This window comes from Chenopodium quinoa, unplaced genomic scaffold (genome assembly GCF_001683475.1).
Source record: "Chenopodium quinoa cultivar QQ74 unplaced genomic scaffold, ASM168347v1, whole genome shotgun sequence".
Taxonomy (NCBI): domain Eukaryota; kingdom Viridiplantae; phylum Streptophyta; class Magnoliopsida; order Caryophyllales; family Amaranthaceae; genus Chenopodium; species Chenopodium quinoa.
The window spans coordinates 1687371-1703928 of NW_018743906.1; the positions used below are offsets into that span (position 1 = coordinate 1687371).

A 16558-nucleotide genomic window follows, 5' to 3' on the forward strand; every position below is an offset into this window, starting at 1 on the left:
TGCTCAAATCATCAATTACACATTTTATGAATCCCTATATTACCCTCACTTCATCAAGGCAAAGTATCAAAATTAACACGAGATAATTGTTACATGTTTTTTTTTGAGATAAACTTGTATTTCTCCTTTTTTATATTTCGTATATGCTTAAGATGTTTCTCAGCTAGAATTCTTATAAAAATAAATTATAGATAACGGTTTACCATGCTTATCATACACTTTAACCTAATTAATAAAAATTCCTGATTACAACTAAATCACTAAAAAAAATTACAAATGCAATTTTTAATTCATGCCCTTTGTTCCTTTCCACCAAAAAGCACTTGCTAAGCCCTAGAATAGAAGAAGAAATTAAAGACAAGCTGTGATATATTTCATACCAAGATGATTAATGATACGATCTCATCAGTAGTTGAAGCCAAGATGAATTTCATTTGCATGGTTGAAATGGGACAATTTGGTTTGTCTTTTTGGTGTAGAGAATAACAAAAATGTTTGGTTTGAGTGATAGGGATCAATAAAAGGCTTATATAGAACATAGAAAGTGGGACAAAAGGTTTGGATCCATGCAACATCAATACAACACCTTCTCCCATTACATATTAACATATACAATGCAAGTATGCATCCCTCGAGATTTAAACTAGAAGCTCCAAACTTTCTATGAAAGAATCCACTGGTGTCGGTATGTAGTTGCTATCTCCCATATCTTCTAGTTTTAGCATGACAGACACATAATCAACTGCAGCTATCAGTGGTAAATCCAACTGATCTTCACCTAGAGACAGAGAGGACATCAACTACAAAGTTTAGCATGCAAACAAGCTTGACCACAACAATCATAACTAAGAAAACGCAAAAAGAAGTATACCTAATGCGGTTTTCAAAAAGAAAATCAACACTTTTGGGATCTGCAGGACTCCGCCTGGCAGTAATTTGCATTAATACACCATCTGCCAACATCCGTTGTACCACCTTTGCTATGTTCTTTGTGTCATCGATACCTAGGTGATGACTTCCCAGTAATGGGATTTGAAGTTGATCCAACATGGTCCTCATTCCTTTGGCCTGGCATAATGAATTAGCAAGTCATGCTGGAACAGAAAGACTAAATGGAAAAGATGGAATCAGCAAAGCTGTAGTCTGACTAGTCCTGACTAATAGAAAATTATGATTAATAAGTTATGTTAGACCTAATTTGCAAAATTGCACAGCTGACTGAAGTATTAATGACCTATTAAATAAATGCAAGAAATGTAGACACTTTCAGCTTGCTAAACAGTCAAGCATGTATGATTACATTTGCAAGCCGGCATAGAACTCCAATGCCCAGATCCATTTGAGGATCTATCAAGAGCTAATCACTAAACAATTAATTGCCAGTTTGCCAACAATAACCTACCGTTCTATTGTAGAAGTTCAAGTAGATATCCTTCAAATTAATCCACTCCATGAAATAAGGGGGTATTTGCATTCCACATACTTGACATTGCTGAGGAATTTTTGTTTTGATGTCCCAGTTGCCACTGTAACAGTAAATGAAAAGTCAATAACTTAATCTGAAGCCTATGTTCTGTATTTCCAATTAATGACACGAGAAAAAGGGAGTTTTAAGGAAGTAACACCTAAATAAGAGAACAGAGAAAGACCACAAAAACAAAATCAATAAGGGCACAAGTTACAGGGATGTAAATCTTACAACTATTATGTTAATTAGACCAGCAATGCTTAGCTAACCAATTAGCATTGCGGGGTATTGCAAAAAAAAAAAAAAAAAAAAAAAAAAAAAAAAAGGATGTTATCACCAAAGACTTGACAATTTGAAGATTCTAAGATGCAGCATTCAGGTCATGCTAAAATTGCTAGTATTCGTCTGAACGCAAGTCAAGTGGACATGGATTTGACAATAAAATTGTAATATTTAATCAAAGGATAAAACCTTGAATGGATCAACCAACCAACAACTGCCTTCTACACGCTTTCATGCAAGAATGACAAGTTGATTACAATGCAATGACATGATTTTAATCACAAGTAAAGTCTAGAAATTTGGAAATTTGTTGAGGTTTGATTGTATTCTTGCTACAAACTTACATGGACAGCTGCAATGCCTGCAACTGCAGGTATATGATAGATTGATAGGTATTATTAACATTTTCACATGAAAACCTTGAAGATATAACAGTTATGCCTGATATACTATGCAAGTCTTCAAGCTATATATTGTCAACGGGAGTTTACTGGGCTGAATGGGCATGAAGTCAAATCTCTTTGCTTTAATTAACAAAGAAGCGTCCAGTATCTAATCATAGATGAACTCAGATATTACAGAATGAGTTTACTTAATAACACTCACCAAGTCACAAAAGCAGCTCTGTTTAGGGATCCACCACTCTCCTTTTCCCACAGGTTATGACCAGAGATCCAAGCCTCAAATTCTTGAATGACATCTTTAAAAGGTATAGCTGTATCATGCCAAACACTGCATAAATTTAAATATTATATCAACTCCTTAACATCAAGAAAATTAATCGCATCAAATCATTGAAAAATACCCCTTTTAGTTTTGTTTGGACTTTAAATTGCCAAAACCCAAAAGAAGTGCAACATCTTATATTTAAAAGCGACTCGATTAATTTCAAAGTAAATAAATAGAAATGTTGGCCATGGGTTTTTCCATTGTATCAAACAAGGTCAATAAATCAGGTCATGATACGAGTTTAACATGTCCTATCTTGAACTTACCGATCAACACCTATTTTCCCATATTTTCCTTCAATGTATTCGTTTATCCTTTGCTCACTCATCTTTGTAGGCCTAACAAACCTGAAGAAGAAACGCAGAAGAAGTGAATAAGCCACATAAATAAAGGCATGTTAAAAACTGCACAAGCTTATAGCTTAGAAAGCGAAAGGGTGCAAAATCTAGAAATTTTGTAGGGGGAACCTTTGCAAAATCTCTCTTAAGAGAACGTAAACATAGATCTGGCCTTATCACAATGTAAATACATCAAACATCCCTCTGTCTAAACCCTTTTTATTTTATCTTTTACCTGTGGGAGAGAGAGGGGGGGTAACTGAGGCACATCTTAATTTGAGGGGGGGGGGGGGGGGCTGAGGCACATCCATGCCATGAAAAAAGACTGAAGTTTGGAGAACACTAACAGGGAAGAGCATAGTAGAAATTTGGTAAGAAAACCAAACCTGTGGAAGAAATCAACAACCTGCAATGTTTTAGCATCAATTATCATAACTGGGAATTCAAGTATTTCAACTTTTCCTTCCAAATCGATCACCAGAAAGAAATCTATATTCTGTGAGCGCAACTTATCCGATTTAGAAATATTTTCTTCAAGGGGCACAGAGCAATTGTGATTGAACTTGTCCAGATGGAAAGATTCATTCATCTGCATATTGATATAATTGCATGAGAAACATGCAGTTTCATAATACTACCAACTCTGAAAAATGCAGTAAATTTGGCTTTCCCCCTTGATAAGAAACAAGAAATGCTTATAAACGAAAACAAGAAACAAGCTAGAAGGAAGGAACATGTTCATCATAGCTCCACACCACCACATAATTTGCTTTTTTTGGTTTGCAACAGCAGATTGAATTTCATTTATATTTTCATGATATGTACAAAGGACATATGTACTACTTGATCAAAAAAATTAATAACATTGAAAAACAGATATTCTTGAGAAGAGACTCAGTCCCATGACTGTATAATACTCCGTATAAGAAATGAGTTAATCTGTCATCCTTAATTCACTAACAACACTGTACACTGAAAACCCTGGAATGACTTCATATTAAGAAGGAATTAGATGAAAACTTAAGCAACTCTGGAATGACTTCATATTAAGAAGGAATTATATATACTCACCAGTACCAAAACCCCAAACATAAAGTCTTCTATATTGCCTGGTAATAGCAAAAAAATGATCAAAATGATAAGATCAATAAGATGGATGGCACGGAGTTCATTAAAGCTCGAAGTCATCCAGCGATTTTTTTTTTCTCAAAGGCCTATCCTCAACATCAATGGTATTCAAAGAAACATAGATTAATTTCATCAATTAATTAGCTACTCGTAATATAAGACGACAAATGACACAAAATGATACAAGAAACGGCGTTCATATAACAAATTTCTGAAGAACACATATTGTGTCACAATCAGCTAGTCCTATAACGAGCACTTAGAAGCTAAAAAAACTAAATTAAACACCTGAGTTAGCAAACTAGCATTACATTAATAAAATCAACTCAGGCATTTCATCGAACACTTAACGTGCAACATTTTACATGCAATGAAAAACCCAGAAAACACAATCCCCAACAACCCTTCTGAAATTCGTCTTCTTTCACCAAGTAATCAAATTCCCAAAATTCCTTCCACAATCTAGTTTTTTTAAAAAATAATCGAGCTTGAAGAAAATAAATAGAAAATTAAGGATTTAAGGGAAAAGTGAGCTTACCAAGGTGCATTTTCCTTGAGTATAATACAAGCACAAGGGTTTCCAACTGGGTCTCAAAGTTTTGAGAATGGGACCTTGTTCAGAAGAATGATGAGTATTTGAGTCTTGGGTTGAGAGAGAAGCAGAGAGACGACTGAATCTGCGGGAAGTGGAGAATGGAGGAGAGAGAAAAGAGAAAAGGGGTGAAGAGGAGAGAGAAGATGAACGAAGTAAAGGAATTCGAGAAATGCAAGCTCTGGAAGACGCCATTGTTGAAGGCTTGAGCTTTGAAGCTGAGGTTTAAACTTTAAACTTTAAAGTGGTGTGGTATACTGGTATTGGATTGTGAGGCCGAATTTTAAACTTGGTTGAGTCCAGATTCGCGGGCTCCTACAGGGCTATTGTCATCAGTCATCTACTGTACTCCGCAAATTTTTTTTTTTTTTTTTAATTTTTTTTTTTTTTTTTGGAAGAATTGGTTTAAAAATAATCTCATGCTCAATTTTTTTAAAACATAAATTTTTGTATGTGGTGGGCCACATATATTTTGTTTTTTTTTTAATTTTTGAATACAACAAGTCTTCTCTCTCCTTTTTTTTTTCTTCTTCTCCAAGCCAAACCGCACATCACCAACAACCATATCTCTGGTCCACCCATTTTCTCTCTCCTCTTTGCCAAATTGCTGCAATTAAAGCCCGAAATTGTAGAAATTGGGTGTCAAATTGCTGTGAAAAATAGCGATTAATTAAGCTTAAGATCATCAACAGCATTTGAAGTAGTGAAATTGATGAAATAAGAGCTCGTTTTCTTCGTGGAATCTTCAATTGAACATTCTTCGTCAAAAATTCAGCAACCGAAACAACAATAATAGTATGAGTAGATTGTAGAGTACTTTTTTGCTTCATTTTTGAATTTGGTAGTTTTGAGTAATTTGTTAGAGAATGAAGTTAGGTAGAGATTTGCAGAAAATCAAAGAAAAAGGAGAGAGAAGGTATAGCTGCATGAAGAAGAAGAACAAGGAGGAGGAGGAGGAGCGAACTCATTCGTACTCTTGAGTTGATCATGGTGTGGTCAGGGGTTACTTATATGGTGTTACTTGTAGGGTGTTACTGGTTTATTAGTCAGGAGTTACTTATAGGATGTTGTTGGTTTAGTATAGGGGTTTGGTTTGGGATTTCTTGTATTATGGGGTTAATTGTTTGGTGTTACTGGTTTGGTCAGGGGTTACTTGTAGGGTGTTACTGATTTGGTATGGGGTTACTCAGAATACAAGTAACACCTACAAGCAACCCATACAAGTAACCAGTGGCGGATCCAGGATTCCGGACTAGGGGTAGCACTAAACGCATACTAGAAAAATTAAAGGGACGAAATAACCAATATACACCTATGAACTTGAAACTCAAACTAAATTTAATTAAGATGGTAATAACACATCAAGTTAAAGTTTTTAAATAATTGTGATTTTGCATAATTAAGATGATAATAACTAGGGATGTTAAAAAATATCCGGTCCGAAATATCCGATCCGAAAATCCGATGATCTGATCCGAAATTTTGGATATCCGATCCGGTTTTTAAGGTTTCGGATATTTCGAATCGTATATCCGAAAAAATCGGATTTTCGGATCGGATACGGATCAGATTTTGTCCAAAAATTTTAACTACCCGATCCGAAAACCCGATTATCCGATCCGAATATTCGACTATCTGATCCGGGAAAATCCAGTTATCCGATCCGAAAATTTCGGATCGGATTCGGATTGCAATTTCTCCAATCCGAAAATTTCGGATATCCGAAATTGAACAGCCCTAGTAATAACATGCACATCAAGTTAAATTTCAAGTATCTATACATTTTTCTATGAGTTATTATTGCGAATAAAATTATACATGTACAACATACTAGCTATCAAAATATATATTTCGTATTACAATCAAATAAAATTAGTCAATTTATTAGATATTACTAATTTTCTTCACAGACGAATAATCTATATATATTTATATATATTTCATACTATTATTGTTGTTGAATAAAATTTTATGGAAGTTATTTTTATGTAATGTATTTTAAAATTAATGTCAGGAAAGTGAAAAGTAATTTAGAAAAGAATCAAATTTTGTTGGAAGCCAATTGTATCTTATCTATTTAAATGTCAAGACAGAGGAAAATTATTTGGGGTGGAAAAAAAATAAAGCATTGATAGGTGATTTTTTTTTTCAAAAAAAAAAAGACTTATAATAAACCAAAAAGAAAGTGTTTGTTGTAAAAAAAGGAGCAAAATATGGAGAGAGAAAATATGGAAGCTTTAATTACTTGCTTTGTAATTAATGAAAAAAAAGCGTATGGGGAGAGAAGCGAACCGCTGACCCCAGGGCACTTCAAAGGAAGCTTTAATTACCTACTTTGTACCGTTGAAGAAAATTCAATATTCATGTAATATATGCATTGTTTTATACTTATCAAGTATTTAGAAGGAAGGTTTTTTTTTTCTTTTTCCCGGGGGTAGCACGTGCCCCCCCCTCCCCGGGTTCCAATGTAGATCCTCCAGTGCAAGTAACCCCATAATACAAGTAACACCTGCAAGTAACCCCTGAAAAAACCAGTAACACCCTATAAGTAACCCCTGCCGCACCATGTGGCCTGCCACACTGAAAAACCTATGTTTTAAAAATAATTCCAACTTTCAGAATAATCTTAATTTTAAGATTGTTTTCTTCTACCAATTCCAATAACCGGTAACTTGTTGAGAGTGTTAATTTTTTTTTTCAAAAAATCATGTGTCACAAGTAAGTTAAAATTTTGTAAAACAGAACAAAAAACCCCAAAATACCCACCCCCTCCCCTGAGCCCACTAGCGCCATCTCCCCTCCCCCTGCACTAGTGCCCAGACCCCAACTGTAGGCGTCGCTCGAAGTGCGCCTACGTTAAAACATGTGTGAATATGCTTGGCACTCATAGGAAGTGGGAATTGACATATACGATTAGGGACAAGGAAAGTAGGGAGCCGCCAACAAGTTTTTAAGGAACTTGTAAACCGTTCACAGATCATAAAAAAGCAACCATGAATAAGGGACAACGATAGGTAACAACGATTGACCCGTGAAGATTACATCTCATTCATAATCCATGAGATTACTAACTCCATATGGTTCAGAACCACGAAAGGAGGATCGGGGATGATGGTACGAAGTGAGTCATGGACTCACATTCGCCCGTATTGGCCTCTACTCGATTCTTATAGTGAAAAGTGATTCCTGCGATCTCAAAGGCATACAAACAAAATATTCAATTCGCTCCAAACTATTATTAAGCTAAATTGGTTGAATATTAATGCAACACATAATTCTAAAATATTTGTGATCACTTGAATTAATTAACAAGATTAAAAAGGAACCTAAACCGGTTGTCCAAATTATCTTATTAGGCGTGATTTTCAATTACATATTCCCTTTAAACATGCAATATAGTGATCAATAAATAATAGAATAAACATTAATATTGGAAGCAATTTAACCATAATTCCAACAATATAAAATCGTTAGAAAAATATTAGAAATAAAAGGAACATAATTCTTACTTTGATTCTATTTGTTTGCAACTACAAAATAATAATAAAACAATAATTAAATTAAATTAAATAAAGTAGAGTTGATTTGGGGCCAAACCCTTAAACAGTTCTACCTTTCACGCCTTGGCTTAAGGACAGAACCACGAGTAAAGTATGGACTCCTTGGAGTACTTGAAGAAGGAATTTTGAAATAAGAAGGGTAGGCTAGTGTTTAGGCTAAAGCATAGAAGAGAGAAAAATAGAGAATTAATTGATGCCCGTACATTAGAAATGAGGGGGTATTTATAGAGAAAATGTGCTAAGGGAACACACGGAACCCTAAAATGATAAAAACCCTAAAAAAGTATCCCGCGACACGGAAAACTTTACCGTGACACGGGAAGTCCCACCGTCAGACGGGATACATTCCCGTGACACGGTGCAGTTTTAGTGTGACGCGGGAAATTTTTAGCAAACGGGGAAGAAAACGCATTAAGGGTTTACGCGGAAAGGACACGGAAATTCCCGTGTCACAGCAGGTTTCCCGTGTCACGGGAAATCCCACTGTCAGACGGGAATGATTCCCGTGACACGATGGGTACCTGCCGTGGCGCGGGAATTTTCAGCCCGCTTTTCCGTCTAAATACATTTTTAACCCTAATTTCGTTCAGCATTTTAAGTGTCGATTGATAATTTCAGGCCTTTTTTTGATTTATTATTATTTGGGTTAAAATAAGAAAATAAGAAAATAAAATGAATGAACGGTTTGGGCCAAAAATAAATGATAAAACAATAAAATAAAAAAGGTTTGAGCTGAAATTAAATAATAAGTTTGGGCTGAAATTAAAACTATGTTTTTATCAAACATCAAGACTAATCCATGGACTGTTCAAAAATACAAATTTAACCAAATACGATTTTTTAAGCACTCTCGGGATTAAATACTGAACCCGACCAATAGTGACGGTGAAAGGTTGTTCATCATCGGGTTTGGTTTTGGGGAGACATTTTTAGGTGTCTACAAGCCCCCACTTTGACTGAGTTTGTAAAAACGTCAGTTTCGAAAATGATAGTTAAAGTAGTCGATAGGGACGGAGAATGATTTAAGACGTAAGGCGATCCTAAATCACTCTGTATACGCCGATACCTGCAGAAAAATGTTAATTCCACAGATAAAAGAGTAAAAGGATAGAATACGTATCTGGCACCAGTGTATCGGTGACAACTGAGTTTGGCAGCTTCTTATGCTTGAAGGAATCCACCGAATAACGTTCGTTGAAACGTTTTCCATGCTTGAGGAAAGCCGACTGAGGAGTTTGGTAGTTTTCTAAGCCTGAAGAAACCTACCGGATGATACTTTCCATGCCTGAGGAAAGTCGACATATGAATCCACCGATGATGCTTTCCATGCTTGAGGAAAGCCGACAAAGGAATTTGGCGGTTTTCTAGACTTGAAGAAAAATCCACCGATAACGCTTTCCATGCTTGAGGAAAGCCGACTTGGCGGTTTTCTATACTTGAAGAAAAATCCACCGATAACGCTTTCCAAGCTTGAGGAAATCCGACGACTACTGTAATCGTTGAAATTTGCAAGTGTGTGATGGTTCGATTATCCCCGAACGTGGGCCACAGATGATTCACACCTTCAAGTCGATTATCCGACCATATTAGGTGCCTGAAATATCGACAAAATTGATTTTGACGCTTCTTAGGGGCAAAAAGGTAATTTTGATACCTTTCAACCGTCAGTTAGAATTTTCCGCGTAATTTTACCGAAAAATTAACTGTCCAATTTGCGCGGAAAATCGTGCAGCTTTGGTAAAAAATACCAGGAATATTCGCTGCCAGCTTCAAAAATGTGCAAGACAACAGCCTAAACCCCGTGCCACGTGGACACATCCCGCGACATGGTGTTTTGCCGTCAAACGGGAGTAATTCCCGTGTCGCGGGAATTTTTTGGCACAAAAAAATTCCACGCGTTTCGTTCCACGCGCCTGAACACCGTTGCTTGATAACGGAAAATGTGGAACGGTAACGGGGTCTGCAACAGTTACTTTTGGCTTTAAATATCAACCATTTCTCCTATTTTGCTCACTCACCATTTCTCTTTCTTGTCCTGTTTTCACTCAAAATTTTTTTTTTAAACTGCTCGGATTCCCGTGACTCGTCGGCATCTCACCGGTGCTCGGTTTTTCATTCCGTAAGCCGGAATTATCTCCCGTGTCACGGCGGTTCTGCGCTTTTTTCTTCCTCCCTTTTTTTTTAATTTTTTGCTACTGCTTGCTGCTATTCGTCGCTGCTCACTGCCGTGCTGCTGTTGCTGTTTATTGGAGCTCCGACGACCATTGGACTCACCGTGACATGGGATTTTATTCCCGTGACACGTCATTTTTCACCGAGTCGCGACGTAGTGTGACCGTGTCGCGGCGGCTGTTCTGATCTTCACGGTTTTTCGAGCTTTTGGAGCTCAAATCTTCATCAATTCTGCTCTAATTTTTTTCTACTTTCCTCATTTTCGATTCTCTAAAAGGATCTATGTAAGTTTCCCTTGATTTTTCCTCGAATTTGCTTCAAATGAGTAATTTCATGAAAAACCCTTAAAAATCAATTTGGGGATTTTTTGATTTTGTGGTTTATGTTGAAATTCTTGCTATGAATTTACTTGTATATGTATGTATGCGTGTTTGTGAGCGATTTGAGACAAAAATTGCATGATTTGGTGAAGAATAGAGCAAATCACTATTTTTGGAACTACTTGTGGTAAATGGTGTTCCTTGTTGTTCATGTTTTTTTTTTTTTTGCACTTGAAATGATGACATGTTGGTTGTAGATCCTGTAAAATATGCTATGATGCGTCGATCTATTGTTTTTGTGCAATTTTGAGACATGTTTTGTATTGTGTATGTACTACATTGTCATGGAGAATATAATATCATGCAATTAGGAGAACATAGTATTAGTTCGTCATGGAGAAACTAAATACTATAAATAATTCCATTATTTTGTCAATTTTTAGCCTTGAGGTAAAAATTTAGCGTATAATGCAATAAATAACTAAATAACTTAGGAAGTGATGCTAAGCATTTAGATTTTTATTTTTATAATAGCATGCCTAGACGACGGGATCGCGATCTTTCTACCCATGGCCGGTGTCAGGCTTTTCGGGAGGACACTCCCACGATTCTCGAGGGTATGGATGACGACGCCTTAGAGTCTGAGCCTCAGGCTTCTATGGGTAGAGATAGGTGGGTTCCACCTCCGTGGACTTCAGACCAGTTGGTTTTCTGTCGTGAGAACCACGTTTCTCATCGCCCACTTGCCGGCATAGTTGACAGCACGCTTCGCCACCATGGTTCTGGAGCCGGAGATTTGATTCCTCGACTTCACCAGATTATCACGAGGGATCCTACTACGAACGCCTTATGGGAATCAGCTGGTTTAGTGGACTTTTATTCGGCGGTCGTAGGGTTTCGCAGCCCCCGGGGTTGCGGTGCGACAGTCGTTTGCGCGTTGTTGGAGTATTTTTGGATACTACCAACACCTTTCACTTTGCTTGGGGGGAGATGACAGTGACCCCTCTGGACTTTAGCATGATTAGCGGTCTGCACTTCACTGACCGGGCTGTAGCACAGATGTCTGATCTTTCTTGGGGAGCGGTTTAGGCAGCCGATTTGTTAGGTCCGATCGTTCAGAATATCAGGACCCAGCCAGTGTCTTGAGGTGGTCCTAGGAGCGGGCGATCAGAGCGGGCTTCGGTTCTAGCTCGTGGTTTTGACATGGAGGAGACATCGGCTGAGCAGCGAGTGCGGATCTTCATTCTGATTCTTATTTCCATGACTCTTTCTCCTGATAGGAGTTCACGTGCACTCCTTTGCTACCTCCCTTCTTTAGTCAGGATCAGTGAGATAGGATCCTTTAGCTGGGCCAGCCTCGGATACGCCGACCTTCTCTTGTCGTTACGTCATGGCTGTAGGCAGTTGAACGACGAGTCTCCCGTCACTGTCTATGGTCTATGGAGAGTCGCAGAGGTGACGATCCTTTCCTCTTCTTGTTTTATTTTAATTCGTTCGACTTATGTGCTCAAAGATTACTTTTCATTGCAGCTATGGTTTTACGAGTACTTCCCAAGATTGGCTCCTCGACGGCGTCGTGGAGCAGTTCATGACTTCCCTGTCGGGGCCAGCTGGCGTGACCGAGGAGAGTCACGGGTGGAGTCTGTCTCTGCGCTGCGTGGGCTGCTACTCCGAGGCACCTCTTCTGTTGGCGTAAGAATTAGCTTTGTAGTCTGTTATTTTCTCTCTGACGTTATTTCCGGTGTTTTGTGCCAACGTTTTACGGTTTGCCATTGATGTCCAGTATCGTCCTTGGGCTGGGATGACTAATCTTCCCGAGGCCTTGCATCTTTCAGCACATCGCACTATTTTGGTTAGTACCAGACGCTTTTTCTGGTATTTGGGGGAGCGTGTCGTTCGTCAGCACAGTGGTGATCGCTTTGTGGTGCCCTTATCTCCACTGGAGTCGATGCTTGACTCGCGCTTGCTTAGGGAGTTGATGAACAGGGGAGAGCGCTACACTTTTCCTTGGCAGGAGCTTGTGCACATGGAGGGTGATTACGCGCAGGACTTGCTTCCCTCTCTGGCTCCTCCACCCCGCCTTCTTGAGGTATGATTTCCTTTGAGGATTTTTTTCACTAGTCTCTGTTTAAATAGTCGAATAACTTGATTATTCAATTGTATTTTCAGACGACTGTTCGCCCCGTGGGGAGGATCGAGATTCTGCCTCAATCTGTCCGCTACCCAGGGCCGATTGGTATTACCGAGGACCATATTGCTGACACGCCAGAGGGTTTCAGACAGGCGCAGGAGTCTCTGCCCGAGGTTTTTGAGCCGATAAGTTTTTGATGCATTATTGATCCTCTTAACACCGCTTGTTACTGATTTTTCTTTGTTTTGTTCTCAGCCTAACCGCCCGGAGATGATGGGACTCATGAAGCTGGTTGACGCTCTGAAGTACTGCATCATCAAGCTTCGGCGTGGTGCGAGTTGTCGGAGCAGTTCTGGCGATGTTCTTGAGGTATGCTCATTTTTTTTTCACTTCTACCATTTGTTTTATTTTGCATTGTTACGCCTCTTGATTTTGTATCTTTCAGGAGCAACGGAGGTCCCGCTCGCGCTCGAGGCATAGGGGCTCGGTCGAAGAGGAGTTTAGTCGTGGTAGACAATCTCCTGCGGTTCATCGGCATTCTCAATCTCAGCGGGAGCCTCAGATTACTCAGCGCTTTCAGGGTCAGAGGCAGCGACGGTCGTTTTCACAGCCTTCACAGCCTGAGTTTAGGCCTGTTTTGTCTCCCGTGGATCCTGGTTTATTTTCAGCTCCATCGTCTGGGATTCCTTCGCCGGTGTCGGGCTTGTTTTCATTTCCAGTGTATAGGACGATGCCTCCACCGACGATTCCCATGTCTTTGAGTCAGTCGACACCGTTTTCCAGTTGAACAGGTCCTGCTTTGAGTTTGACTGCTGCTGGAGTCATAGGGACTAGTAGGGACACTAATCCCCGTACTCGGATGATGGCGGGACTCTTTGGCTCACCGTTCCCGTATTCACAGGCTGGAGATGATACTGATCCTAACTCTTCTAGTTCTGCAGATTTTTGACCGAGGGTTTTTATTTGTACATACTGTGATGACACTTGACACTGCGTATTTATTATGACTCATTTTGTACATTATTCATAGTTTATGCATTTATTAGTGTGTGTTAGTGTGTGTTTGAGACTCATTGTGTGTGATTGTGTATGTATTATTGACGCGACAAAAAAACGTAAGTGGAGTAAGTGGAGGGTACCGACCTTCCCCAAAAGAAAAAGAAATAAAAAGACAAGAATAAATAAATAAGTATATAAAGTAAAAATAGAAATAAAATGAATAAAATACTAAAAAAGATAATAAATAAATAAATAAATAAAAATAAGATAATAATAAAAATAAAATGATAAAAAAAAGGTTGAGAATTTTATTGGAAATGAAACTCTCGAAAAACAGAAAAGTAAGCGGTGAAGATAAAATACTAAAAAAAATTCGGATGGATACAGGAAAAGATAAAAAAGAAAACGCGTGGGTACCGCGACACGACACTGTACACCGTGTCACGGCAAAATCTGTCGTGTCGCGGCAAAAATTCCCGTGACACGGTGGGACTCCCCGTGTCAAGGTGCGCGTATTGTATAACAGTGTGGTTTACGCGTATGGAAAGATAATTTCTGAGTAGTTCTGAGCACTTTTGCTATAAAATAGGACCAGTATATTTGTGATATGCATAATTACGAAACACAAAATAATTAGAATTTCATATTTCAATAATAATGTCTCAGAATTTTGATAATACATTGCGCGACTGGTCTTATTCTTTGACCAATGCTGACAAAAGAGAGTTAGAATTGTTTCATGTCAGGGGTTTACTAGCCCTGAGGCATGTAGCGATTGAACATGATTTTCTTAGGGCAACATTAGACTATTGGAGTCCAGAAACACATTGTTTTAAATTTGATTACGATGAAATCTGTCCCCTGCCGGAGGAATTCGGTGCCATCTTTGGATTTCCTACTAGAAATCTTATTGCCATGCCTACCCTACGTGAATATTATTACCAAGATTTTGAACGCCATCTGAATCTAACAGATCCAGATTTAAATAGAATTGTGTGTGGTAATGAGGTAGACTTAGAAAAACTTGCAAATTTTTATTTTAATCGCCCTATCTCTGAGTCTTATCATGTATACCGTAGAAGGGCATATATTTTTTGCATGTTTAGCAAGCTTTTATTTGCAAACGGTAGGGTAGGACATGCTTGTCTAGCATCTGTGCTTGAACATGTTGAATCTGGGAGGTCTCCTATGCCTACGTGCCTTGGAGAAACATTTCGTGGCCTAGACGAAGCAAAAGATGACCGGAAAGCCATCAGGAAGGGCTCTCTGGTACTGCTGCAGGTAAAAATACGCTCCGAGTAGCCCCCGTGACACAAAACAGGCACCGTGTCACGGTGGCTCTCTGCCGTGACACGGTGAAGTCTGCCGTGTCACGAGAAATCTGCATTTTTTTTTTGACTGATTTGTTTTTTTTCGCAGATTTGGTTGATGGAGCGTTTAGAACTATTTGAAGCCCCCGACGATATTGAAAAATATGTCCCTAACGATCTAGTACGCAGGAAAAAGAATTACTCTGTGAACATGTCGTATGAAGACTGGAAAAATTTCTTTGCAAAGAGGGAATTTTCCATTCGTTGGGTGGTGCCTTGGTGGAGGCTTACTAGGATGGTTGGTACGAATGATACTCCGTATTGCCGTGTTCCTAGTATCTCAAAACTGACTTTTTATTGTCCTTCTCGACTAATGCGGCAGTATGGACTTGAACAAGTGGTTCCACGCTATAACGATAGTCCTCGTGAAGTATCGTTGCATGAAAGTAACGTTCACAAATACGAGACTTATTGGATTGGAAGACCTTTGTGGACCATTTCTGCAAGTAACCAAGCTCCTCCTCCTTTATCTAGTGCATACAAGGCATGGTTGAATCCTAGAAGTAGGAGGAAACGAGTCGGATGACGCAAATCTGATGTGAAGAGTCGTCTTGGAAATAAGAAAGCACCTCCTAAAGATCGTCTAGGTCCAAGAACACAAGGGATTGAGTTTAAGACTCCTATAATGCCGAAAAGGAAGAATTATGTGAAAGGGAAGGGTAAAGAGAAGATGGTCTATAGAGAGAAACAACCGAAGAATTTTAAGAAGGGTGAAAGGGGTGAAAGTTCAACTAGGGGTGTGACGGTTCAGGCTACAAAAGACACATTAATGGTGAAGGCCGACCTAGCTGAAAAAGAGAATGAGGTTCCTAAAGTGAAGAGGGATTAGATCAGTATTGCTTTGCTTTTATGATTTATAATTTTTTTTAAATAAGGCGTATGATGCCAATAATTGTAGTCACATTTATTTTAATAATAATAGCATATTTATTTTAGCCTTAAATAAAAAATTACAATGACTTTTTTTTTTTTAATAATATCCGAGTCAAGGAGTTGGAAGCAATGGAAGAATAAAAAAATTATCGAACAAATAATGAATTCGCAAAGACTGCATCACTAAAAAAAATCGGAAATCTGAAATTCCATCGTGTCACGGTGAAAAATTCCGTGACACGTTGGAAATTACCGCGTCACGACAATTTTTTTGGTTAGGTCCACCGTGCCACGGTGGACATTCCCGTGTCGCGGCAAAACCTCCTTTTTTTTTTATTTTGCAGTGACGCAATGCTGAACTAACGCGTATACTTGATCGACAGAGGGAGGATTTTATTTTTTAAAGTGGTCGGGCCCCCTTGAGGGGTTGCCTACGTATCCTTAAAAAGGAATCAAGCCAAACGTAGCTCTATTGGGTCATGAACCCATGTGACTAGGCATAGAATTTCTTGAGTTGATCCAAGTTGGTTAAATTGTGGAAACCGTTACCGTCCATGTCTACCAATTGTGCCGCTCCGCCAGACAAGATGGCTTTA

The 16558-nt window shown here is 38.7% G+C and overlaps 1 protein-coding gene across 2 annotated transcripts; it reads right to left on the reverse strand.

The window, feature by feature from the left end:
- Positions 1–145: 145 nt before the first annotated feature.
- Positions 146–5298, reverse strand: LOC110686955 (uncharacterized exonuclease domain-containing protein At3g15140-like). Of its 2 annotated transcripts, XM_021863578.1 has the most exons (8): positions 4484–4567; positions 3889–3926; positions 3204–3406; positions 2746–2826; positions 2357–2482; positions 1403–1526; positions 872–1068; positions 146–778 (listed from the first exon to the last, which is right to left on the reverse strand). In XM_021863578.1, the coding sequence occupies exons 1-8, from the start codon at positions 4491–4493 to the stop codon at positions 775–777; spliced, it is 783 nt and encodes a 260-aa protein (XP_021719270.1). In that variant the 5' UTR covers positions 4494–4567; the 3' UTR covers positions 146–774. The 2 variants fall into 2 exon arrangements, with proteins under 2 accessions (XP_021719270.1, XP_021719269.1); XM_021863577.1 differs by lacking the exon at positions 3889–3926 and having other exon boundaries at positions 148–778; positions 4484–5298.
- Positions 5299–16558: the final 11260 nt, after the last annotated feature.

Excerpts from the sequence above, each read along its gene's own strand:
- LOC110686955 (XM_021863577.1), bottom strand. The coding sequence starts at position 4,732 with ATGGCGTCTTCCAGAGCTTGCATTTCTCGAATTCCTTTACTTCGTTCA. Across the intron at positions 2,827-3,203 it reads GTTGTTGATTTCTTCCACAG|GTTTGTTAGGCCTACAAAGA; the intron begins GTTTGGTTTTCT and ends TTTCTTCTTCAG. Across the intron at positions 1,069-1,402 it reads TGAACTTCTACAATAGAACG|GCCAAAGGAATGAGGACCAT; the intron begins GTAGGTTATTGT and ends TCATTATGCCAG.